Source organism: Narcine bancroftii, chromosome 5 (assembly GCF_036971445.1).
Source record: "Narcine bancroftii isolate sNarBan1 chromosome 5, sNarBan1.hap1, whole genome shotgun sequence".
Taxonomy (NCBI): domain Eukaryota; kingdom Metazoa; phylum Chordata; class Chondrichthyes; order Torpediniformes; family Narcinidae; genus Narcine; species Narcine bancroftii.
Window position 1 is genome coordinate 221,750,375 of NC_091473.1, and position 26,848 is coordinate 221,777,222.

Genomic DNA, 26,848 nt, shown 5'->3' on the forward strand with positions numbered 1-26,848 from the left:
TAACTCAGGAGGTGAATGGGAGATTGGGAATAAATAAGATAGAAATAGGAGAATAAGGAAAATGTTGGATGTTGTAGGAATGTTGTCTTATAAAGAGTTGAAAATAAGAAAACAGAAATGGAAAAGGAGGAAAGGTAATGATGGAAAAACGGAAAGAGAAGATAAACAAAATATAAAAGGGCTACGCTGAACTATAAGTCTTTAAATATTAATGGAATACATAACCAAATTAAAAGGAATAAACTACCAAATTTAAATGAATAAATGTATTCCATTAGAAAAAATAACATATTGGTTAAGAAATAATATTGAAATATTCGAACAAGTATAGGAGCCTTACATTAAATACAATAGCGAAAACCTACCGGGGACAAACATTACCTAAGTTGATGGAAGGAGAAGGAAAGAAAAGAATGGACTCAGTAGAATTTCTGGTGTAATTTTGTTGAATGACAACATTGTCTGACTGGATTAATGCAACCTAGATTGTATACCTAAAATGGATGAGAGGGGGGGTGGGGGGGTGGTTTGGGAGGAAAGGGGGGGGGGAGAAAAAGTCACTGTATATGTGTGAAAAAGAAATTGTGTATATCATGGCTAATGTGATTTATGGTGTGAAAAATAATTAAAAAAAAAAAAAAAAAAAAAAAGAAAGCAACCAAAGAGAATGATGCAGCAGTTGAAGCTAGCTACGTGGTTGGTGAGATGATTGTTAAAGCAGGAAAGCCATTCACAGAAGGTGAATTTGTCAAAAAGTGCATATTACAGGCTGCAAGTATTGTCTGTCCAGAAAAGAAAGGTCAGTTTAGCAACATCAGCCTTTCTGCCAACACCGTGGCAGAGCACATTTCTGACCTGTCAAGTGACGTTTATGATCAACTGTGTGAGAAAGCAAAATGTTTCAGTGTATACTCAGTCGCTCTTGATGAGACCATAGACATCACCGACACTGCTCAGCTCGCAATCTATGTTCGTGGTGTTGATGACAATTTTGAAGTAACAGAGGAGTTGCTCACAGTAATTCCAATGCATGGCCAGACCACCGCTCAGGAGATATTTTACCAGCTGCGTGATGCCATTGAGAATGCCGGTTTGCCATGGAAGAGGTTTGTTGGAATAACAACCGATGGAGCGCCATCAATGACAGGGAGGAAAAATGGACTGGTGGCACTTGTTTAAAAACAAATTAAAAGAGGAAAGTGTGGAGGAGGCCATTGCTCTGCACTGCATTATCCATCAGCAGGCTCTTTGCAGCAAATGCCCGAAGTTTGACAATGTGATGTCTGTCGTTGTGAAATGCATCAACCAAATCAGATCCAGGAGCTTAAAGCACAGAAGTTTCCATGCTTTTTTAGAGGAAATAGAGTCAGATTCAGCGCTTGACGTCCTGCTTTGCGGAAACTGCCAAAATGTTTGGCCTGGAAGTCAGCCTGAAGAAAACTGAGGTCCTCCATCAGCCAGCTCCCCACCATGACTACCAGCCCCCCCACATCTCCATCGGGCACACAAAACTCAAAACGGTCAACCAGTTTACCTATCTCGGCTGCACCATTTCATCAGATGCAAGGATCGACAATGAGATAGACAACAGACTCGCCAAGGCAAATAGCGCCTTTGGAAGACTACACAAAAGAGTCTGGAAAAACAACCAACTGAAAAACCTCACAAAGATAAGCGTATACAGAGCCGTTGTCATACCCACACTCCTGTTCGGCTCCAAATCATGGGTCCTCTACCGGCACCACCTACGGCTCCTAGAACGCTTCCACCAGCGTTGTCTCCGCTCCATCCTCAACATCCATTGGAGCGCTTACACCCCTAACGTCGAAGTACTCGAGATGGCAGAGGTCGACAGCATCGAGTCCACGCTGCTGAAGATCCAGCTGCGCTGGATGGGTCACGTCTCCAGAATGGAGGACCATCGCCTTCCCAAGATCGTGTTATATGGCGAGCTCTCCACTGGCCACCGTGACAGAGGTGCACCAAAGAAAAGGTACAAGGACTGCCTAAAGAAATCTCTTGGTGCCTGCCACATTGACCACCGCCAGTGGGCTGATAACGCCTCAAACCGTGCATCTTGGCACCTCACAGTTTGGCGGGCAGCAACCTCCTTTGAAGAAGACCGCAGAGCCCACCTCACTGACAAAAGGCAAAGGAGGAAAAACCCAACACCCAACCCCAACCAACCAATTTTCCCTTGCAACCGCTGCAATCGTGTCTGCCTGTCCCGCATCGGACTTGTCAGCCACAAACGAGCCTGCAGCTGACCTGGACTTTTTACCCCCTCCATAAATCTTCGTCCGCGAAGCCAAGCCAAAGAAGAAGAGAGTCAGATTATGGGGATGTGCTCTACTTCACCAAGGTACGTTGGCTCAGCAGGGGAAACATATTGAAGAGGTTTTTTGAGTTGAGAGCGGAAGTGAAAGCCTTCATGGAGAAAGACGGGGTTGCTGTTCCCGTGCTAAGTGATCCCAAATGGCTCATGGACTTATCTTTTCTTGTTGATATTACACATGAGCTTAATATACTGAACAAGTTACAAGGCCAGGAGCAACTTGTCAGTGCTGCCTATGACAACGTGAGAGCATTCTCTGCGAAACTTATGTTATGGAAAGCCCAGCTTTCTCAGACAAACCTTTGCCATTTCCCAGCATGCAAGGCACTCATGGATTCAGGCACACCATTCAGTGGTGAGAAGTATGTGGATGTCATTTTGAAGCTACAGGAGGAATTTGATCACAGATTTGCAGACTTTAAGATGCACAGAGCCACATTTCAAATTTTTGCGGACCCCTTCTCCTTTGACGTGCAAGATGCCCCTCCTGTGCTTCAAATGGAGCTCATTGACCTGCAGTGCAACTCTGAACTCAAAACCAAGTTCAGGGAGGTGAGTGGAAAAGCAGACAAGCTTGGGCAATTTTTGAGAGAATTGCCCCCCAGCTTCCCTGAGCTTTCCCGAATGTTCAAGCGGACCATGTGTCTTTTTGGGAGCTCTTCTCTACCTTGAACTTCAATAAGTCCAAGTACAGGTCCAAACTTACTGACGAGCATCTTCAAGTCCTACTGAGGGTCTCAACTGCCTCCTCCCTTAAGCCAAATGTGGCTCGGCTATGCGAGAGGAAGCGCTGCCAGATCTCTAGCAGTAAGAAGTAGGCAGAAGAAGACATGTTCATAACAGTTTATGTTCAATGTTCTATTCATGTTCAGAAAGTTAAAGGTTAAAGAACTGTTAATACAGACATTTGAATCTGAATAATAATTACATTTCTCCAGTTAGCAACTATATGTGGTTTCTTCAGTCTTCTATATCTGCTGTATTATTATTATTTTCATTTTATTTATTTATTACTGATTGATTTTATTTTTTTTCTTATGAATTGCTAATTTATTTATTTTTTCATCTTATTTTGTGTTAAAAAATAAAAATAAAGACATTTGATAACATTGGAATGTTTTTGTAAGAGCTTTTCTTGTGGAAAACCTGATGCGGCCCAGCCTCACCCAGACTCTACCTCCAGCGGCTCCCGGGTAAATTGAGTTTGAGACCCCTGACTTAGAGGATGCAAAAAGTTGTCAGAAGAAGTGGTAGAGGTTATTTTAATTACATCCAAAAGATGATAGAAAACATTTAGAGGGATGTAGTCTAAACCAAGCCAACGGTGCTAATTCAGGAAAGCACCTTGTTTGGCATGAATAAATTGGGGCAAAGGGCCTGTTTCTACGCTGTACAAATCTGACTTCATTGTTAAGAGGTGGTCCCTTATTATTGGCAAAATATTGAATCCATCTGGGTAGAGATTAGGAATAGTAAAGGGGAAAAAAAAAAATCACTGGTTGGATTTGTCTATAGGCCACCCAATAATAACATTACAGTGGCACAAGCAATAAACCAAGAAATGTCAGAGGCATGTAATGACGGAACGGCAGTTATCGTGGGGGAGTTTAACAAACACGTAGACTGGGTGAATCAGGTTGGTCGAGGCAACCTTGAGGAGGACTTCATAGAATGTATCCATGATAGCTTTCTTGAACAGCATATTACTGAACCTACAAGGGAACATGCTATCTTGAATCTGGTCCTGTGCAAGGAGACAGGTAAAATTAGCAATCTTGTAGATAGGGATCAACTTGGAAAGAGTGATCACAGTATGATTGAGTTCCTCATACAAATGGAGAGTACAATAGTTCAAACTAAAACTATTGTATGATGCCTAAAAAAGGGAGACAAGAGAATGAGGGAAGAATTGGCCAGGGTAGACTGGGAACACAGGCTATATTCAGGGGTGGTTGAGGAACAGTGGAGGACTTTCAAAGAGATTTTTCACAGTGCTCAACAGAACTATATTCCAGTTAAAAGCATGGACTATATGGGTGGGGACAGTCAATCTTGGATAACTAAGGAAATAAGGGAAGGTATCAACTAAAAGCTTGTGCGTACAAAGTTGCCAAGAGCAGTGGGAAACTAGAAGATTGGGAAAACTTTAAAAAGCAACAAAGATCCGCAAAATAAGCTATGAAGAGAGGGAAAGTAGATTATGAAAAAAGATTACGATAAAATATAAAAATGGACAGTAAAAGTTTTTGTAATTATATAAAACAGAAAAGCATGGCTAAATTGATATTGGGTAATGAGGAAATGCCTGAGGCTTTGAAGGACTATTTGTGTCAGTATTCAAAGTGGAGGACACATCTACCATGCCCAAGACAGATGTTATGGATGTAATAGGAGGGAGGACCTGGATGCAATGGCTATCTCTAAAGAGGTCATACTGAGCAGACTTGTGGGTCTAAAGATAGATAAGTCCCCTGGTCATAATAGAATGCATCCCAGGGTACTGAAAGAAACAGCAGGTTATAGTAGAGGCTTTGGTGATTATTTACAAAATTCTCTGGACTCTGGGCAGGTCCCGACTGATTGGAAAACGGTGGATGTCATGCCACTATTTAAATAAAGGATGTTGATAAAAGACAGGGAACTATAGGCCAGTTAGTTTAACATTTGTAGTTAGGAAAATGCTGGAAGCTTTCATTAAAGAAGAAATAGCAAGGCATCTGGAGCGAAATTCATCCATCAGGCAGATGCAGCATGGATTCAGCAAAGGTAGGTCTTGTTTAACAAACTTACTGGAATTCTTTGAGGATATAATGAGTATGATAGATAGAGGGGAGAAGATGGACGTTATTTACGTGGATTTACAGAAGGCATTTGATAAGTGCTGCATAAAAGTCACACGTAGAGTTGCATAGAGTTTGAGTGATGTATTGGCATGGATAGAAGATTGGTTAACCAATAGAAAGCAGGGGTGCAGGGATGTTTTTCTGGTTGGCTATCGGTGGTGAGCAGGGTGCTGCTTCACGATGTACATAAACAATCTGGAAGAGGGGACAGAGTGCAGTGCATCTAAGTTTGCTGATGACTCTAAATTGAGAAGAAAAATTGTGCAGAGGATACAGAGAGATGTAGATAGGTTAAGTGAGTGGGCAAAGGTCTGGCAGATGAAGTACAATGTTGGTAAATGTGAGGTTATCACTTTGGAAGGAAAAAATGGAAGATCAGATTATTATTTAAATAGCAAGTGATTGCAGCATGCTGCTGTGCAGGAGGACTTGGGAGTGCTTGTGCATGAATCATAAATGTTGGTTTGCAGGTGAAGCAGGCTATTAAGAAGGCAAATGTAATGCCTTCATTGCTTGAGGAATTCAATTTAGGAAAAGGGAGATTATGCTACAACTGTACAAGGCAATGGTGAGGTCACATCTGGAGTACTGTGTGCAGTTCTGAGGAAGGATGTACTGGCTTTGAAGGCGGTCCAGAGGAGATTCACAAGGTTGATTCCAGACATGAGGGGTTTAGCCAATGAAGAGAGGTTGAGTTGTTTGGCTCAGTACTCGGTTCAATTTAGAAGAATGAAAGGGGGTCTATTAGAAATATATAAAATTATGAAAGGCATAGACAAGATCGAGGTAGGTAAATTGTTTCTACTGGTAAGGGACACTAGAACTACGGGACATAGCCTCAAGATCCAGGGTAGTAGATTTAGGACAGAGATGAGGAGGAACTGTTTTTTCCAGAGGATGGTGAATCGAAATTTGCTGCTATTGAAGAAGTGGTGGCGACCTTAGTAAATATATTTAAGGTTGGATATATTTTTACAAAGTAGGGCAATTAATGGATAAGGGGAAAAGACAGATAGGTGGAGGTGAGTCTATCATCAGATTAGCCATGATCTCATTGACTAGTGGAGCAGGCTGGATGGCCCACTCCGGCCCTATTTCTTATGTTCTTATTTCAAGATTGTGTCCTTTAATTCTGGATATCCCCAGTAATATAAAGTGAAAGAGAGGAAAGAAATGGATGGAAACAGGGAAGAGGATGGAGTGACAACGCATGCTGTGTTTTGGGGGATTGAATACCCAACAACCTGAAGGACCAAGTTTGAGAGGGAGGTCTTGGGATTTTTTTTCACCCCTCGTGTTCAGGGGTCCTCACTGCTCTGGATTCTCAAGGATCCAAATCCCGTCCTTCCCGGTCTGGACAGGAACGTAAGGCCCCAACACCAAATTATTCCTCCCACTTGCCCTGAATGGCTATTTATTGGGATCTCACCATGCAGAAGCAGGTGCCTTCTCATTCCTCCCTCCTGTCACCTCCCCCTCCTCTCACTTCATGATCTGACTTCATCCCAGCCAACTATCACAAGGGAAGGAGACCTTTCCTCCTCTTCCCCACCCTCACAATCTCAATATGATCCTCTCCTAATCACAAGAAGAATAGATCAGGTGAACACACAGTCTTTTTTCCCCCCAGAGTAAGAGATTTGGTAACCAGAGGGCACAGGTTTAAAGTGATGGGGTAGAGATATAACAGGAATGGCTAGAAAGGGTTGCTGGATGAGGAAATTGTTGACATTGGTACTGTTGTTCAAAAAAACATTTGGAAGAAACATGGGGAGGATACGTTTCAATGGATATGGGCCAAATGCAGGCAGGTGGGACTAGTGATCAGCAGGGGCAAATTGAGTTGAAGAACCTATTCCCATACTGTATGACTCAACACACTCAACTTCCCCTCGTTAGACGATCCCTCCACTCCGCTGAGCGGATAGGAGGGGAGAATAGACACTTACCAGTGGCATTATTCCTGTGCCCTTTGTAGCGTTTGACATAGTCAGCTCCGTCGCTGTGAAATGAGTTGAAGAGGTAGATGTCCTCGTCATTGTAACTTGCCAACAAATCTGCATAAGGAAGGCAGGGAAATAGGACAAGCCACTTAAGGAGAGTGTGCCCAGCACTTCAGTGAGAGGGCACCCCCCCCCTCCCCATCTGTCCATTTCTTACCCAGACAGAATCTTGCAGGTCACCGCTGCACCGAGGTTCACCCCCAGCAGCTATGGAACTGAGGAGCCTGACAGAGAGTCTTCCAACATGGTGAGGGATCCACAAAGGACTGCTGCTTACAGGCACATTCATGCTCCAGGAGAACATACTGGGAAAGCTTTCTCCTTCTAAACTTCAAAGGGTTTTGATCCAACTTCACCAATATCGGCACAAGCTCTATAGAGGACTGCAGCTCCAGATCCTCCTATAAGGAGGCACCCTTCCCCTCGGCTCCCCCCTCCATTTTCCCCCTCCCCTTGGCTCCTCCTTCCCTCCCCTCCCACAAAGAAAACATCGTGACACTTGCTCCTATTGTGACATTCTAACCCAACTGGTTTCCCACCTGTGACCCTTAACCTCCTCCCCATAATCCCCCATCACGCCATGGGTTCTGACTACTCCTGGTATCTCCTTCCCAGCAGCCCAAGCACCACCCATCATCTCAGCCCTGCTAACCTGAGCCATCATGGCTGTAGACCAGACATGTGATGTTGGCCTTCGAGTCGCTGTTGACCTGCGGGGGAGGGAGGTGGGAAGACAAGATAAATGGTGAAATTGATAGAGGGCAAAGAAGGATGGAGACCACACACCCACACACAGGTAGAGACAACACACAAGCACGCTATTCACGCAGGCAGAGATAATGTACTGAGACAGCAAGCCATTACCAAGTGGTGGGGGCAGAACTTTTTCAGGACGCCATTATTTTCGTTCTGGTTTATCTTACGCTGATCATAGATCCTAGAATGAGAACAGACAGTATGTCAATGCATGTTTGGATGATGGATTGGGGGGATGGGGGGGGGGAAGAAGAGGGATAGGTATATGTGCATCTGTGTGTACTGAGTGTCTGGCTGCAGATGTGCCATCTGCGTGTTTGTGTGTTGTGTGTCTATTTGCATGTGTGTGCCCACCTGAGGAACTGATCTCGGCCTCCCACAGCAAACTGATGCGTGTTGGAAGGGTTGATGCAGATGGTATAAAGGCCCACCTTCTTATCCTTCTCCTTGGTGACAACCAATTTCCTGGAGCAGCAGGGATGACAGGGGAGTGGGGGAGTAAGGAAAATAACAGCTCAGTTAGTCAGGCTGTGGGAAACCAGCCACTCCCATTGCCCTCTCAGCACAACCCCTTCCCCAGGGGAACAATTTCCCCAGCACCACAACCCACTCTCCTAGCACTGCCCCACTCCCAACGATGACCCAACTTGCTCTTTACCCCACCCACATCCTCCCCACCTAGCTCCGCAACCAGCCCACAAGCCCCAGGACTCACGAAGCGGGCCGCTCCTGGCGCAGATCGATGGCGAAGACCACAGCATCCTCACCCGCCGACAAAAAGGTGCAGGGGGAGTCAGGCTCCAGTGCCAACTACAAGCACAAGACATCCAACCAATTACAGCATCCCCACCCACCCACAACTCCCACACGCTCCCCACCAATCCCATAGCAACCACTCCCTCCCCAGCTACCCCACAGCAACCACCCTCCCCACTCATCCCACAGCAACCACTCCTTCCCCAGTTACCACTCCCATCTCACCTACCCCACCACACCCACTACCTCCGTAACCCACCCACAGCTCCCATTCCACCTACTCCATAGCACCCATTCCCACCCTGCCACATCTACTCCCATATCCCCCACCCACTCCCTCCCACTCCACAGCACCCACTCCCTCCCTACCCTCACCCATAGCTCCACTCTCACAGGTCGGACTCCCTCCCTACCTACAACATGACCACAGCCCTCACCTACCTTACAGCTCCTCCCCCTCCCCACATTCCCACTCCCTCCCTATGTACCACACCCAACAATTCCACACACTCCCTCCCTACCTATCTACAGCCCCCACTCCTTCCTCACCTGTCCCACTAGACCGGGGTCCCGACCATATCCAACCACCACTTGATACCCAGCTGCCTGCAATCACTCCCTTCCAACACATCCCCAAGCTGTCTGTCCTCACCCACATACATCACCCACTCCCCATCAGCCGAGGGAGGGAGAGCCAAAGGGGTATGGGAAGTGCTGAGGGGAGCGGGACTGAGGGAGAGGGACAGGGGTGGGGCCAAGGGAGGGAGAAGGTGAGGGAAGCACCAACCTTGTGCGCAGAGCCCTTGTGCTGAGCCACTCGCTTTGTGGACTTGCAGCACTCAGTTGCTGAGAGCTCGGCAACACGAATCTGACCATCGCGGGCACACATGGCCAATGTGGAGTCCCCACTGTTCGGCAGGAACTTGGCCTATTGATACAGAGAGCAAAAGAGAAAATTCGCAGATTAGCAGATGGAGGTAACAGAAGAGAAAGCCTGCTCCTCCCTCAACTTGCATAGGAGAAAGATGAACAAACAAAAAGAGAAAATACCAAAGCCCAGGTAACCATCATAGACTGTACTCCATGATATGTTTGCATGGGAAAGCACTGTTGTAAATATCCAGGTAAACCGCACACCAACCATTCTTTGTGACTCATTTATGCAGGAAAACACTGTGGTAAACGACCATGTAAGCATCTCACTGACTGTGTCACATTTACAGGAGAAAACACTGCTGTAATGCCCACTAAATCATACCCCTTTGTACTGATTTGAGCCACAAGTTCATCGACCTTGTTTTATATACTGCAGGCATTCAGATAAAGTGCCCTTATACCCATGGTGCTTTAAAATCTGGTCCTCTTTGCCTCTTTTCCTCTTGACTTTTATCCCCTCTACTCTTATTTTTGCTTTTACTTTATCCACACTCTTCTCTTTCACTTTATCCATCCCTTTCCAATTCCGCTCCTCTTTAGTTTAAAGTCCTGTCCACAGTCTTAGTTATGCGAGTCGACAGGATCCAGGTCCCATCATGGTTCAGATAGAATCTCGTCCCCTTTGAACAGTTCTTTTCTTCCCAAATACCGGTGCCAATTTCCCTTGAATTGGAACCCATTTAGAACCATAGAACACCGCAGCACAGAAAAAAGGCCATTCGGCCCCTCTAGTCTGTGCCGACCATCATCTCCCGAACTCTAACCTACCTTCTCCCAAACTATAACCCCAGTCCTCTCACGTCCAATTTATTCTTAAAACACATGATCAAGCCCACATTCACATCAGACGGCAACTCATTCCACACTCCCACCACCCTCTGAGTGAAAAACTTCCACCTAATGTTCCCCCTAAACCTCTCCCCCTTCAGCTTAAAACTATGACCTCTCATATTTATCTTCCCCAATCTAAGTGGAAAAAGCCTACTCGCATCCATTCTGTCTATACCTCTCATAATCTTGGAAACCTCTATCAAATCCACCTTCTTAACTCCAAGGAATAAAGTTCTGACCTATTTAATCTTTTCTTGTAACTCAACTCCTGAAGATCCAGCAACATTCTAACATCTTCTCTGTACTCTTTCAATCTTATTGATATCTTTCCTGTAATTAGGTGCACAGAAATACACACAATATTCCAAATTTGGCCTTACCAATGTCTTAAACAACTTCAACATAACATCCCAACTCCTATACTCAATACTTTGATATATAAAGGCTAAGATACCAAAAATTTTCTTTACAATCCTGACCTGCAATGCCACCTTCAGGGATCAATGTATCTGCACTCCGAGGTCCCCTGCACTCCGAGGTCCCCTGCACTCCGAGGTCCCCTGCACTCCGAGGTCCCCTGCACTCCGAGGTCCCCTGCACTCCGAGGTCCCCTGCACTCCGAGGTCCCCTGCACTCCGAGGTCCCCTGCACTCCGAGGTCCCCTGCACTCCGAGGTCCCCTGCACTCCGAGGTCCCCTGCACTCCGAGGTCCCCTGCACTCCGAGGTCCCCTGCACTCCGAGGTCCCCTGCACTCCGAGGTCCCCTGCACTCCGAGGTCCCCTGCACTCCGAGGTCCCCTGCACTCCGAGGTCCCCTGCACTCCGAGGTCCCCTGCACTCCGAGGTCCCCTGCACTCCGAGGTCCCCTGCACTCCGAGGTCCCCTGCACTCCGAGGTCCCCTGCACTCCGAGGTCCCCTGCACTCCGAGGTCCCCTGCACTCCGAGGTCCCCTGCACTCCGAGGTCCCCTGCACTCCGAGGTCCCCTGCACTCCGAGGTCCCCTGCACTCCGAGGTCCCCTGCACTCCGAGGTCCCCTGCACTCCGAGGTCCCCTGCACTCCGAGGTCCCCTGCACTCCGAGGTCCCCTGCACTCCGAGGTCCCCTGCACTCCGAGGTCCCCTGCACTCCGAGGTCCCCTGCACTCCGAGGTCCCCTGCACTCCGAGGTCCCCTGCACTCCGAGGTCCCCTGCACTCCGAGGTCCCCTGCACTCCGAGGTCCCCTGCACTCCGAGGTCCCCTGCACTCCGAGGTCCCCTGCACTCCGAGGTCCCCTGCACTCCGAGGTCCCCTGCACTCCGAGGTCCCCTGCACTCCGAGGTCCCCTGCACTCCGAGGTCCCCTGCACTCCGAGGTCCCCTGCACTCCGAGGTCCCCTGCACTCCGAGGTCCCCTGCACTCCGAGGTCCCCTGCACTCCGAGGTCCCCTGCACTCCGAGGTCCCCTGCACTCCGAGGTCCCCTGCACTCCGAGGTCCCCTGCACTCCGAGGTCCCCTGCACTCCGAGGTCCCCTGCACTCCGAGGTCCCCTGCACTCCGAGGTCCCCTGCACTCCGAGGTCCCCTGCACTCCGAGGTCCCCTGCACTCCGAGGTCCCCTGCACTCCGAGGTCCCCTGCACTCCGAGGTCCCCTGCACTCCGAGGTCCCCTGCACTCCGAGGTCCCCTGCACTCCGAGGTCCCCTGCACTCCGAGGTCCCCTGCACTCCGAGGTCCCCTGCACTCCGAGGTCCCCTGCACTCCGAGGTCCCCTGCACTCCGAGGTCCCCTGCACTCCGAGGTCCCCTGCACTCCGAGGTCCCCTGCACTCCGAGGTCCCCTGCACTCCGAGGTCCCCTGCACTCCGAGGTCCCCTGCACTCCGAGGTCCCCTGCACTCCGAGGTCCCCTGCACTCCGAGGTCCCCTGCACTCCGAGGTCCCCTGCACTCCGAGGTCCCCTGCACTCCGAGGTCCCCTGCACTCCGAGGTCCCCTGCACTCCGAGGTCCCCTGCACTCCGAGGTCCCCTGCACTCCGAGGTCCCCTGCACTCCGAGGTCCCCTGCACTCCGAGGTCCCCTGCACTCCGAGGTCCCCTGCACTCCGAGGTCCCCTGCACTCCGAGGTCCCCTGCACTCCGAGGTCCCCTGCACTCCGAGGTCCCCTGCACTCCGAGGTCCCCTGCACTCCGAGGTCCCCTGCACTCCGAGGTCCCCTGCACTCCGAGGTCCCCTGCACTCCGAGGTCCCCTGCACTCCGAGGTCCCCTGCACTCCGAGGTCCCCTGCACTCCGAGGTCCCCTGCACTCCGAGGTCCCCTGCACTCCGAGGTCCCCTGCACTCCGAGGTCCCCTGCACTCCGAGGTCCCCTGCACTCCGAGGTCCCCTGCACTCCGAGGTCCCCTGCACTCCGAGGTCCCCTGCACTCCGAGGTCCCCTGCACTCCGAGGTCCCCTGCACTCCGAGGTCCCCTGCACTCCGAGGTCCCCTGCACTCCGAGGTCCCCTGCACTCCGAGGTCCCCTGCACTCCGAGGTCCCCTGCACTCCGAGGTCCCCTGCACTCCGAGGTCCCCTGCACTCCGAGGTCCCCTGCACTCCGAGGTCCCCTGCACTCCGAGGTCCCCTGCACTCCGAGGTCCCCTGCACTCCGAGGTCCCCTGCACTCCGAGGTCCCCTGCACTCCGAGGTCCCCTGCACTCCGAGGTCCCCTGCACTCCGAGGTCCCCTGCACTCCGAGGTCCCCTGCACTCCGAGGTCCCCTGCACTCCGAGGTCCCCTGCACTCCGAGGTCCCCTGCACTCCGAGGTCCCCTGCACTCCGAGGTCCCCTGCACTCCGAGGTCCCCTGCACTCCGAGGTCCCCTGCACTCCGAGGTCCCCTGCACTCCGAGGTCCCCTGCACTCCGAGGTCCCCTGCACTCCGAGGTCCCCTGCACTCCGAGGTCCCCTGCACTCCGAGGTCCCCTGCACTCCGAGGTCCCCTGCACTCCGAGGTCCCCTGCACTCCGAGGTCCCCTGCACTCCGAGGTCCCCTGCACTCCGAGGTCCCCTGCACTCCGAGGTCCCCTGCACTCCGAGGTCCCCTGCACTCCGAGGTCCCCTGCACTCCTAGGTCCCCTGCACTCCTAGGTCCCCTGCACTCCTAGGTCCCCTGCACTCCTAGGTCCCCTGCACTCCTAGGTCCCCTGCACTCCTAGGTCCCCTGCACTCCTAGGTCCCCTGCACTCCTAGGTCCCCTGCACTCCGAGGTCCCCTGCACTCCTAGGTCCCCTGCACTCCTAGGTCCCCTGCACTCCTAGGTCCCCTGCACTCCTAGGTCCCCTGCACTCCTAGGTCCCCTGCACTCCTAGGTCCCCTGCACTCCTAGGTCCCCTCCACATTCTCCGAGCTGGTCAGATCCCTCTGCAAGCTTTGATAACCCTTCTCGCTGTTCACAACACCTCCTATCTTTGTGTCATCAGCAAACCTGCTGATTTAATTCACAACATTTTCACAACAATGGTCCCAACACAGATCCCTAAGGCACATCACTGGTCACAGGCCTCCAATCTGAGAAACAACCATCCATACCACCCTCTGCCTTCTCCCATACAGTCAATTTCGAATCCAGTTGACCATCTCTCTTTGAATACCTAGTGTCATAACCTTCTGAACTAATCTCCCATGTAGGACCTTGTCAAAGGATTTACTAAAGTCCATGCAGACAACATCCACAACCCTTCCTTCATCCACCTTCCTGGTAACCTCCTCAAAAAACTCCACAAGATTTGTTAAACAAACCTATCACACACAAAGCCATGCTGACTCTCCTTAATCAGCCCATAATGTCCAAATACATATATATCCTGTCTCTCAGAACTCCTTCCAATAATTTAATTATTACTGATGTTAGGCCAGTGAGCCTATCATTACCTGATTTATTTTGGAGCCTTTTTTAAACAACGGGACAATGACCTAACCTCCAATTCTCCAGCACCTCACCAGTGGCTAGGGACATTTTGAAAATATCAGCCAGGGCCCATGAAATTTCTACACTAGTCTCCCTCAAAGTCCAAGGGAATATCATATCTAGCCCAGATGATTTATCTACCTTCATTCACTGTCAGGCAGCAAACACCCCTTTCTTCTTAATCTCCATCTGTTCCATGACTCTTCTGTTTGTTTTCTTTGTTTCTTTATCCACAATGCCAATTTCCTGAGTAAATACTGATGCAAAAACCTATTTAAGATCTCCCCATTTCTTGAGGTTCCACACATAGTTGACCATTCTGATCCTCTAGGAGACCAATTTTGTCCCTTACTATCCTTTTACTCTTTATATACTTATAGAAGCCCTTCGGGTTTACCTTCATATTATCTGTCAAAGCAACCTCATGTCTTCTTTTTGCCTTCCCTGATTTCTTTTTTGAGCATTTCCTTGCTTTTTTTGTATTCTTCATGTACCTCATAAGCTTCTTATTGGGTATACTTGCTATACATCTCCCTCTTTTTCTTAACCAGATCACCCTTGAAGACCAGAGTTCCCCATGCCTGGTATCCTTGCCTTTAATCCTAACAAGAACATGCAAACTCTACACTCTCAAGATTTCTCCTTTGAAGGCGATCCACTTACTTATAACACCCTTGATATAAAACAAAATATCCCAATCCACTCCTCCTAAATCCTTCCTCATTTCCACAGAATTTGCCTTCCTCCAATTTAAAATCCCAACATGAGGACCAGACATCCTTTTCCATAAATAACTTGAAGCTACTGACATTATGGTCACTGGACCCAAAATGTTCACCTCCAAATACATCTGTCACCTGACCTGCCTTGTTCCCTAATAGGAGATCAAGTACTGCATTCTCTCTCATTGGTACCTCTATATATTGATTTAGAAAACTTGAATACATCTCACAAACTCCAAGCCATCCATCCCTCCTACAGTATGGGATTCCCAGTCAATATTTGGGAAGTTAAAATCACCTACTATCACAGTGTTCTACTTCCTATATCGGTCTGCTATCTCGCTACAGATTTGCTTCTCCAATTCTCTCAGATTATTGGGCCATCTATAATACAACCCTATTAGTATGATCACACCTTTCCCGTTCCTCAACTCCACCCATATGACCTCTGTAGACAAGTCCTCCTGACTTCGCACAACTATTTTCCCTAACTAGCAATGCCAATCCTCTGCCTTTCATCCCTTCTCCTCTATCACGTCTGAAGCTACGGAACACCAGAACATTAAGATGCCAGTCCTGTCCATCCTGCAACCAAGTCCCACTAATAGCAACAATATCATAATCCCACATGTCAATCCATGCCCTAAGATCATCAGCCTTATTAACAATACACTTTGCATTAAAATAAATACACCTGAACACATTTCTATCATGTACAAATCTTTGATTTGTCTATACACAGTCCTCACATGACCTTTATCCTCCTCCTTCCCACTAACTGCTCTAACATACTGCAAATCTAGTTTAAATTCATTAAGACCAGACTAACAAACCTTTTCACAAGGATATTAATTCTCTTCCAGTTCAGATGCAATCTGTCCCATTGGTACAGATCCCACCTTCCTTAGATCACAGCCCAGTGATCTAGAAATGAAGCCCTCCCTCCTATACAATGACTCCAGCCACATGTTAAGCTGCTTTATCCTCCTATTACTAATCTTTCCAGCATGTGTAATGGAGGATTAAAACCATGTACCCAGATGCTTTTTGCTTATGTGGAACTGACGACACTGGGTCCACACGCAGGTCACCTTACTTTCAGAACTAGCAGATGTAATTAAACTCAGCCATGGGGACTTATCTGAAGATACACTTTGAAATGGAATTCCACTGTGAGGCCCAGGGAAAGCAGTTGTCAAATGCAACACTCTGAAATTGACGAATTGGTCACAACCTGTCTTGCTCGAGAAGTTTTAATAAGTCTTTGTATCTACGAGATAAACCAGGAAGTTATAACATCCTGGTTCCAGAATAATTAATCTTCTAAATTGTAGAATGTAATGTTCAGTTTTGATTTTGACTGACAAATATTAGAAGGAGTAGGCGCATGATTAATTGTTTTTGGGGTATATAAGCCTGTGGTCCTGCTGCTGAAGTTTAGACTCTCCGAGGGGTGGGAACACCCCTTGTCAAGAAGGAAGAACAGCCAGAGTCCGAGCAACGTCCCGGTCGGGGGAGGTGGAGAAGCTGCTACCAGCGCCCTGACAACCTACTACAAGTGTGCAGTCGTTGCCTCGCTTCGGCAGTTGGGACCAGTCCAAGCGTTGATAAGTATAGTTGGGAAGGGCTTGCATATTGTAGTGTGAAATCAGCTTTTGAATTAGTAATAAACATTTGTATAAACTGAACTGCTCTCAGTGTGTGTGTCTATTTTCTTTCGGTAGCTCAAACACTGTGACCAATCTAAATGAACAAAATGAGAGGTATAAGTTTACCCAAGACAGCATGTGACATGGGAAGCAAACCTGAGATCATTACCCTGGAGGTCCTCTTCTTCAGCCTACCATCTAACTCCCTGAACTCTCCTTTGTGCGGCTCTATAATAATTTTTAAAATTTGGCAGTTGTAAGTTTCCTTGTTTATATCATTCTGTTAATTTATCTAGTGCTATCCTCGGTTTCCCCCCTTTCCATAAAAATTTCCTTATTATTTTCTTTAACACCTTGAAGAATTTCTCCGTCAAGTGTATTGGCAATGCCTGAAATAGGTATTGTATCCTTGGGAAAATGTTCATTTTAATACAGTTTATCCTTCCTATTAGTGTTAGTGGTAAGTCTTTCCAATGCTCTAAGTCGTCCTGTAATTTTTTCATTAGTGGATAATAATTGAGTTTATATAGATGGCTGAGGTTTTTATTTATTTGTATACCTAGGTATCGTATTGCTTGCATTTGCCATCTGAATAGTGATTCTTTCTTAAATTTTGAGAAATCCGCATTATTCATTGGCATTGCTTCACTTATATTTGCGTTAATCTTGTATCCTGACACTTCTCCATATTCCTTCAATTTCTTATGTAATTCTTTTATTGATATTTTTGGTTCTGTTAAGTATACTATAATGTCATCTGCAAATAAACTGATTTTATATTCCTTGTCTTTTATTTTTATCCCTTTTATTTTATTTTCTGTTCTTATCAGTTCTGCTAGTGGTTCTATGGCTAACGCGAACAATAAGGGCGATAGTGGGCATCCCTGCCTTGTTGATCTGCTTAATTTAAATTGTTTTGATATATATCCATTTACTGTCACTTTCACCAATGGCCCCTTATATAATGCTTTAATCCAATTAATATATTTCTCTAGTAAACTGAATTTTTGCAGTACTTTGAATAAATAATTCCATTCTACTCTGTCAAAGGCCTTCTCTGCGTCTAAAGCCACCGCTACTGTTGGAGCTTTATTTCCTTCTACTGCATGAATTAAGTTAATAAATTTACAAATATTGTCTGTTGTTCGTCTTTTTTTAATAAATCCAGTTTGGTCTAGATTTACTATTTTTGGTACATAGTCGGCTAATCTGTTTGCTAATAGTTTAGCTATTATCTTATAATCTGTGTTAAGTAAAGATATTGGCCTATATGACGCTGGTGCGAGTGGATCTTTACCTGTCTTTGGTATTACTGTAAGTATTGCTGTTTTGCATGAATCTGGTAAGCTTTGTGTTTTATCAATCTGGTTGATTACTTCCAGGAGGGGAAGAATTAATAAATCTTTAAATGTTTTATAGAATTCTATTGGGAATCCATCCTCTCCTGGTGTTTTATTATTCGGTAGTTTTTTTATTATCTCTTGTATTTCTACTATTTCAATTGGTTCTGTTAATTTATTTTGTTCCTCTATTTGTAATTTCGGTAGTTCAATTTTAGTTAAAAATTCATCTATTTTGTCTTTGTTCCCTTCATTTTCAGTTTGGTATCATTGTTTGTAGAATTCTCTGAAGTTTTCATTAATCTCCGTTGGATTATATGTGATTTGTTTGTCTTTTTTCCTTGATGCCAATACCATTCTCTTAGTTTGTTCTGTCTTAAGCTGCCATGCTAGAATTTTGTGCGTTTTTTCTCCTAGTTCATAATATTTCTGTTTTGTTTTCATTATGTTCTTCTCCAACTTATATGTTTGTAGTGTTTCATATTTTATTTTTTTATCTGCCAATTCTCTTCTTTTAGTTGTGTCTTCCTTCATTGCTAATTCTTTTTCTATATTTGTTATTTCCCTTTCCAACTGCTCTGTTTCCTGATTGTAGTCCTTCTTCATCTTGGTTACATAACTTATTATTTGCATTCTGATGAGCGCTTTCATTGCGTCCCATAGTATAAACTTATCTTTCACTGATTCCGTATTTATTTCAAAGTACATTTTAATTAGTCTTTCAATTAATTCTCTAAAATCCTGCCTTTTAAGTAGCATGGAGTTTAATCTCCATCTATACATTCTTGGAGGGATGTCCTCTAACTCTATTGTCAATATCAGGGGTGAGTGGTCCGATAATATTCTAGCTTTATATTCTATTTTTCTAACTCTGTCTTGCATGCGTACTGATAACAGGAATAGGTCTATTCTTGAGTATGTTTTATGTCTACCCGAATAATATGAATATTCCTTTTCCTTTGGGTGTTGTTTCTTCCATATATCCAAAAGTTGCATTTCTTGCATCGATTTAATTATAAATTTGGTTACTTTGTTCTTTCTGTTAATTTTTTTTCCCAGTTTTATCCATGTTTGAATCCAAATTAAGGTTGAAATCCTCTCCTATTAGTATGTTCCCTTGCGTGTCTGCTATCTTCAAAAAAATATCTTGCATAAATTTTTGATCTTCTTCGTTAGGTGAATATACATTGAGTAAATTCCAAAACTCCGAATATATCTGACATTTTATCATTACATATCTCCCTGCTGGATCGATTATTTCCTCTTCTATTTTAATTGGTACATTTTTACTGATTAATATAGCTACTCCTCTAGCTTTTGAATTATATGACGCTGCTGTTACATGTCCTATCCAATCTCTCTTTAATTTCCTGTGCTCCATTTCAGTTAAGTCTGTTTCTTGCACGAATGCTATATCAATTTTTTCTTTTTTCAGTAAATTTAGCAGTTTCTTCCTTTTGATTTGGTTATGTATTCCGTTAATATTTAAAGTCATATAGTTCAACATAGCCATTTCATACTTTGTTTATCTTTCCTTTCCGTTTCCTCATCATCACCTTTCCTTCTTATCCATTTCAGCTTTCTTGTTTTGAACACTTTATAAGACAACATTTCTAAAACATCAAACATTTCCCTTATTCTCCTATCTAAAATTTCTTTAACCCCACTATCCCCTCCCCTTCCTGAGTTGCCCTTTATCCCTTGTCGGGCAACCACATCTCCCCTCTCCATTTGGATTTGCGAATTCACTTGCAAGCGTCAACTGATTTTGCAGTGACCGTAACTCCTCCCCACCCAGCACCCCCCAGAAAAGATTTTAATTTTCATATACAACAAAGGTCACTCTCTTAATTCCCTCCTTACTTCCTCTCTTCCCTTTCTTTCCTTTATTAATTCTTATCTATACTCTATATATTTTCCTTTAAATACGCATAGTCATGTACACACATATATACATACACACACATACACACACACACACATATATATATATATATAAAAAATATATATATACACACATACATATAGTTCGTGGTTATTTTTACTCTTATTACATGTCTTCATCTCTCTGCTTGTTTTGTAGTTGTTCTGCAAATTTTCGTGCTTCCTCCGGATCCGAGAATAGTCTGTTTTGCTGCCCTGGAATAACTATTTTAAGTACCGCTGGGTACTTTAACATAAATTTATATCCTTTTTTCCATAGGATCGCTTTTGCTGTATTAAACTCCTTTCTCTTCTTCAGGAGTTCAAATCTTATGTCTGGATAGAAAAAATTTTTTTGACCTTTGTATTCCAGTGGCTTTTTGTCTTCTCTTATTTTCTTCATTGCTTTCTCCAATATATTTTCTCTTGTTGTATATCTTAGGAATTTTACTAAAATGGATCTTGATTTTTGTTGTGGCTGTGGTTTAGGGGTTAATGTTCTATGTGCTCTTTCTATTTCCATTTCTTCCTGTAATTCTGGTCTTCCTAGGACCCTGGGGATCCAATCTTTTACAAATTCTCTCATATTCTTGCCTTCTTCATCTTCCTTAAGGCCCACTATCTTTATATTATTTCTTCTATTATAATTTTCCATTATATCTATCTTCTGAGCTAACAGCTCTTGTGTCTCTTTAACTTTTTTATTCGATTCTTCTAATTTCTCTTTCTTCCACCTGTCCACTCTTTTTCCTATATCTGACATGACCATCTCTAATCTATTCATTTTTTCTTCTGTACTTTCAATTCTTCTTTTTATTTCACTAAATTCTTGTGATTGCCATTCTTTTACTGATTCCATATATTCTTTAAAAAAAAATATCCATTGTCTTGCCTTTCCCTTCTTCTTCCATTTCTCTGTGTTCTTCTTCTTCTTCCTCTGGGTTGGTCATCTGTTGTTTCCTTGATTTCTTTTTACTCTCTTCTTTCTTGTTCTCGTTGTTTTCTATGTTCTCTTCTTGCTGCTGTGCTGTGGCTGTCATTCTCAGCTGTGGAGATTGACTCCTCAGCTGGTCCCCCCTCCCGTCAGTATTTTTTTGTCTTTGCATGCGCGACTCCTCGCGCATGCACGGTTGCGCACTTTTGCTTGGCTCCGCGAGCCATTTTTGTAGTCCCGAGCTCGGGACTTCGACTGACCTGAGGGAGCGGGCTTCTCTCTCCACAGCGGGCCTCCTCGGACAGGTAAGTCCTTCACCTTCTTCTTCCGATGTCTTTTCTTCTTCTCTTCTTCCCGTTGCTTTCGACTTTTCTTTCTTCGCTGCCATTTTCTTCCCACCTTTACTTTCACTTTATTTTAATTTTTGTTTTTGTGCCTTTGTGTTTTCTGTGTTTTTTTAAAACTTTTCTGGAGAGGGCTGGAGTTCCCCGACCGGCCACTACTCCATCACGTGACTCCTCCTGAACTCTCCTTTTAGGACCTCCTCTCCCTTTCTACCTATGCCATTGGTCCCTACATGGACCACGACATCTGGCTGATCACCCTCCCACCTAAGAACGTCATGAACTCAATCTGAGATATCCCATACCCTGGCACCAGGAAGACAACATACCATCTCCTCCACATCACTATCTCCTCCAAAAAACTTCTCATCTAACTTCCTAACTATGGAATCCCCTATCACTACAGCCCCTCTTTTTCCCCCTTCCCTACTTAGCCACAGCAGCAGACACCGTTCCAGAGGCCTGTTTGTCATGGCTTGTGTCCGTAAATCATCCCCCTTAACAGTATTCAAAGTGACATACTTGTTTTTCAGGGGGACGCCCAGTGGGAGGCCCTGCTCTATCTGCCTGCTCCTTCTCCTATTTGTAACCCAACTACCCTCTACCTGTCTCCTAGGTGTAATAGTCTCCCTGTAACTCCTATCTACCACACCCTCTGCCTCCCGAATGGTCCAGAGTTTATCCACTGTCTGCTCCAAAGCCTCAACATGGCTCATCAGGAGTATCAGCTGGATGCACTTCTCACATCTGAAATAATCAGGGAAACTACCAACTTCCCTAACAGCCCACATTATACAAGAGGAGCATTCCACTGCCCTGGGCTCCATTCTCCCACACTCTCTCTCTCTCTACCCCTACCCCACTCTATCTCACAATAGCACAACTCTCTGTCTATTTATGCTTGTAGTGTGGCTACTGGGGGCAGGCAAAAAAACAAAGAAAAACCTGCAGCCAATTAAAGGAAAAAAAACTTTGGAAAATTCCTACCTGACTCCCTAGTGCAGTGGTTCTCAACCTTTTTCTTTCCACTCACATACCACTTTAAGTATTTCCTAGGACATAGGTACTCTGTAATTAATAAGGGATTGCTTAAGCAAGGGTGGCCAAACTTGCTTAACATAAGAGCCGCATACCATAAACTTTAGATGTTTGAGAGCCGTAGCAATCACACGATCACAAGCCACACCCACTAACACTATTGTTATCCCCCTTCAGGTGGCCATAATACTTGAATGTGACCCAACTCCCTGCACCTGATAACCCCCCTCCCCGCTGCCCGGCGACGCAACTCCCCGCTGCCTGACAGCTGAGCCGGCGCGGGACTACGGGGCTGGGGCGGCCGGCGCGGGACTACGGGGCTGGGGCGGCCGGCGCGGGACTACGGGGCTGGGGCGGCCGGCGCGGGACTACGGGGCTGGGGCGGCCGGCGCGGGACTACGGGGCTGGGGCGGCCGGCGCGGGACTACGGGGCTGGGGCGGCCGGCGCGGGACTACGGGGCTGGGGCGGCCGGCGCGGGACTACGGGGCTGGGGCGGCCGGCGCGGGACTACGGGGCTGGGGCGGCCGGCGCGGGACTACGGGGCTGGGGCGGCCGGCGCGGGACTACGGGGCTGGGGCGGCCGGCGCGGGACTACGGGGCTGGGGCGGCCGGCGCGGGACTACGGGGCTGGGGCGGCCGGCGCGGGACTACGGGGCTGGGGCGGCCGGCGCGGGACTACGGGGCTGGGGCGGCCGGCGCGGGACTACGGGGCTGGGGCGGCCGGCGCGGGACTACGGGGCTGGGGCGGCCGGCGCGGGACTACGGGGCTGGGGCGGCCGGCGCGGGACTACGGGGCTGGGGCGGCCGGCGCGGGACTACGGGGCTGGGGCGGCCGGCGCGGGACTACGGGGCTGGGGCGGCCGGCGCGGGACTACGGGGCTGGGGCGGCCGGCGCGGGACTACGGGGCTGGGGCGGCCGGCGCGGGACTACGGGGCTGGGGCGGCCGGCGCGGGACTACGGGGCTGGGGCGGCCGGCGCGGGACTACGGGGCTGGGGCGGCCGGCGCGGGACTACGGGGCTGGGGCGGCCGGCGCGGGACTACGGGGCTGGGGCGGCCGGCGCGGGACTACGGGGCTGGGGCGGCCGGCGCGGGACTACGGGGCTGGGGCGGCCGGCCCGGGACTACGGGGCTGGGGCGGCCGGCCCGGGACTACGGGGCTGGGGCGGCCGGCGCGGGACTACGGGGCTGGGGCGGCCGGCGCGGGACTACGGGGCTGGGGCGGCCGGCGCGGGACTACGGGGCTGGGGCGGCCGGCGCGGGACTACGGGGCTGGGGCGGCCGGCGCGGGACTACGGGGCTGGGGCGGCCGGCGCGGGACTACGGGGCTGGGGCGGCCGGCGCGGGACTACGGGGCTGGGGCGGCCGGCGCGGGACTACGGGGCTGGGGCGGCCGGCGCGGGACTACGGGGCTGGGGCGGCCGGCGCGGGACTACGGGGCTGGGGCGGCCGGCGCGGGACTACGGGGCTGGGGCGGCCGGCGCGGGACTACGGGGCTGGGGCGGCCGGCGCGGGACTACGGGGCTGGGGCGGCCGGCGCGGGACTACGGGGCTGGGGCGGCCGGCGCGGGACTACGGGGCTGGGGCGGCCGGCGCGGGACTACGGGGCTGGGGCGGCCGGCGCGGGACTACGGGGCTGGGGCGGCCGGCGCGGGACTACGGGGCTGGGGCGGCCGGCGCGGGACTACGGGGCTGGGGCGGCCGGCGCGGGACTACGGGGCTGGGGCGGCCGGCGCGGGACTACGGGGCTGGGGCGGCCGGCCCGGGACTACGGGGCTGGGGCGGCCGGCGCGGGACTACGGGGCTGGGGCGGCCGGCGCGGGACTACGGGGCTGGGGCGGCCGGCGCGGGACTACGGGGCTGGGGCGGCCGGCCCGGGACTACGGGGCTGGGGCGGCCGGCCCGGGACTACGGGGCTGGGGCGGCCGGCGCGGGACTACGGGGCTGGGGCGGCCGGCGCGGGACTACGGGGCTGGGGCGGCCGGCGCGGGACTACGGGGCTGGGGCGGCCGGCGCGGGACTACGGGGCTGGGGCGGCCGGCGCGGGACTACGGGGCTGGGGCGGCCGGCGCGGGACTACGGGGCTGGGGCGGCCGGCGCGGGACTACGGGGCTGGGGCGGCCGGCGCGGGACTACGGGGCTGGGGCGGCCGGCGCGGGACTACGGGGCTGGGGCGGCCAGCGCGGGACTACGGGGCTGGGGCGGCCGGCGCGGGACTACGGGGCTGGGGCGGCCGGCGCGGGACTACGGGGCTGGGGCGGCCGGCGCGGGACTACGGGGCTGGGGCGGCCGGCGCGGGACTACGGGGCTGGGGCGGCCGGCGCGGGACTACGGGGCTGGGGCGGCCGGCGCGGGACTACGGGGCTGGGGCGGCCGGCGCGGGACTACGGGGCTGGGGCGGCCGGCGCGGGACTACGGGGCTGGGGCGGCCGGCGCGGGACTACGGGGCTGGGGCGGCCGGCGCGGGACTACGGGGCTGGGGCGGCCGGCCCGGGACTACGGGGCTGGGGCGGCCGGCCCGGGACTACGGGGCTGGGGCGGCCGGCCCGGGACTACGGGGCTGGGGCGGCCGGCCCGGGACTACGGGGCTGGGGCGGCCGGCCCGGGACTACGGGGCTGGGGCGGCCGGCCCGGGACTACGGGGCTGGGGCGGCCGGCCCGGGACTACGGGGCTGGGGCGGCCGGCCCGGGACTACGGGGCTGGGGCGGCCGGCCCGGGACTACGGGGCTGGGGCGGCCGGCCCGGGACTACGGGGCTGGGGCGGCCGGCGCGGGACTACGGGGCTGGGGCGGCCGGCGCGGGACTACGGGGCTGGGGCGGCCGGCGCGGGACTACGGGGCTGGGGCGGCCGGCGCGGGACTACGGGGCTGGGGCGGCCGGCGCGGGACTACGGGGCTGGGGCGGCCGGCGCGGGACTACGGGGCTGGGGCGGCCGGCGCGGGACTACGGGGCTGGGGCGGCCGGCGCGGGACTACGGGGCTGGGGCGGCCGGCGCGGGACTACGGGGCTGGGGCGGCCGGCGCGGGAGGTTGCCCACCCCTGGTACAGTTTTGTTGGAGGAAGTACTTTCCAATCCTTGTCTTGCAAATCATCCATTTGCAAAATGCTGATACACTGCAGATAGTGAAGAAGCCCTGTTTCAAAGGGAGATTTTTTTCTACACACTAAACGCTCCCCGAGGCACCTGAAAGCATCAAGGTAAAGCAGCAAGCAGCTTTCAGGTGCCTAGCAGTTGCCAGGCTGTTGACAATCAGCTAGCGACCCACTGACAGCCACCCTCCCCACTGGTGACACCTACCCTTCCCACAAGCCGCACATTACATGTCAAAAAGCTGCATGTGGCTCGTGAGCCATGGTTTGGCCACCTCTAGCTTAAGGTGTTATGTGGGTGGAAAGAAAAAGTTTGAAAACCACTGTTTTAATCGTACCTAACTGACTCGTATTGTGCACGGTTTCATAACTCCAAAGGAAATGGGCCAATGACAATTTTTCTCAAGCAAAATATTTCAGTAACAATTGGGTCTGGAGCAGTGATTCTCAATATTCCCTTCCCACTCACATATCACCTTAAGCAATCCCTTACTAATCACAGAGCACCAAAGGCATAGGGATTACTTAATTGGTATGTGAGTGGAAAGAAAAAGGCTGAGAACCACTACCCTAGCGACAATCAAGCAAAGTTATAGGAGATCACTGAAAATAGTGATACACCATCAGCAATACTAGTTCTCATATTTTATAACTATTATTTTCTTCAACAAAAATTAGACTGGTCTCTCTGGCCTGGACTTCTCTCCGCAGTGACCTCTGCTCCATCAGACCCCACCAGGCCTGGGCTCCATGCCAGTCTTCTCATGCAGACCACTCGACTCCGCTTTGCCCGCTGATGCTGTTCGCCTCTGCCTCCTCCTGTCCGTTGCCACTGCCTGACCTCACCGGCTCTGCTGCCGACTTCTCCCACACCAATCCTTAAGGCATGCAAATAATACTAATCTTCTGGATCCTGTGCCAATTTGAACGTGGCTCAGGTCGTAAACCAGAGATTACCACCTTTTTGGTTTTGCTTTTTAATTTGGTCGCTAGCTCCTCAAATTCTCTTAGCAGAACCCCTTTCCTCATTCTACCTACATCATTGGACCACTACTTCTGAATCTTTCCCCTCCAACTGCAAATTCCTCTGTTGGTTAGATAAGATGTCCAGAACCTGGGCACCAGACAGGCAACACACCCTTCAGGACACTCTATCTGTGCAACAGAGAACTTGTCTATTCCCTAAATTATACTATCCCTGATTACCACTAGATTTCTCTTCTACCCCCACCCCCCCACACCTTGAATGGCTTCTTGAACCATGGTGCCACAATTAGGTTTCTCATCCTTCCTGCAGCCCCCAACCTTATCCACACAAGGAGTAAGAATCTCGAACTTGTGCGACAAGATTAAGGGCTTAGGCTCCTCCAAAACTGTCTCTTGGATCCCATGACCTGCCTCACACACAGTCACCCCCTCTTG

General features: G+C 49.9%; 1 protein-coding gene across 1 annotated transcript in view; it reads right to left on the reverse strand.

Moving 5' to 3' along the window:
• Positions 1–26,848, reverse strand: part of dcaf8 (DDB1 and CUL4 associated factor 8) — a 51,874-nt gene that overhangs the window by 6,975 nt on the left and 18,051 nt on the right. The window contains exons 4-9 of the mRNA XM_069941371.1: positions 9,481–9,621; positions 8,653–8,747; positions 8,292–8,402; positions 8,046–8,118; positions 7,834–7,891; positions 7,128–7,235 (exon numbers count right to left, since the gene is read on the reverse strand). Coding sequence (XP_069797472.1) covers positions 7,128–7,235; positions 7,834–7,891; positions 8,046–8,118; positions 8,292–8,402; positions 8,653–8,747; positions 9,481–9,621 — 586 coding nt within the window. The remainder of the gene's footprint in view (positions 1–7,127; positions 7,236–7,833; positions 7,892–8,045; positions 8,119–8,291; positions 8,403–8,652; positions 8,748–9,480; positions 9,622–26,848) is intronic.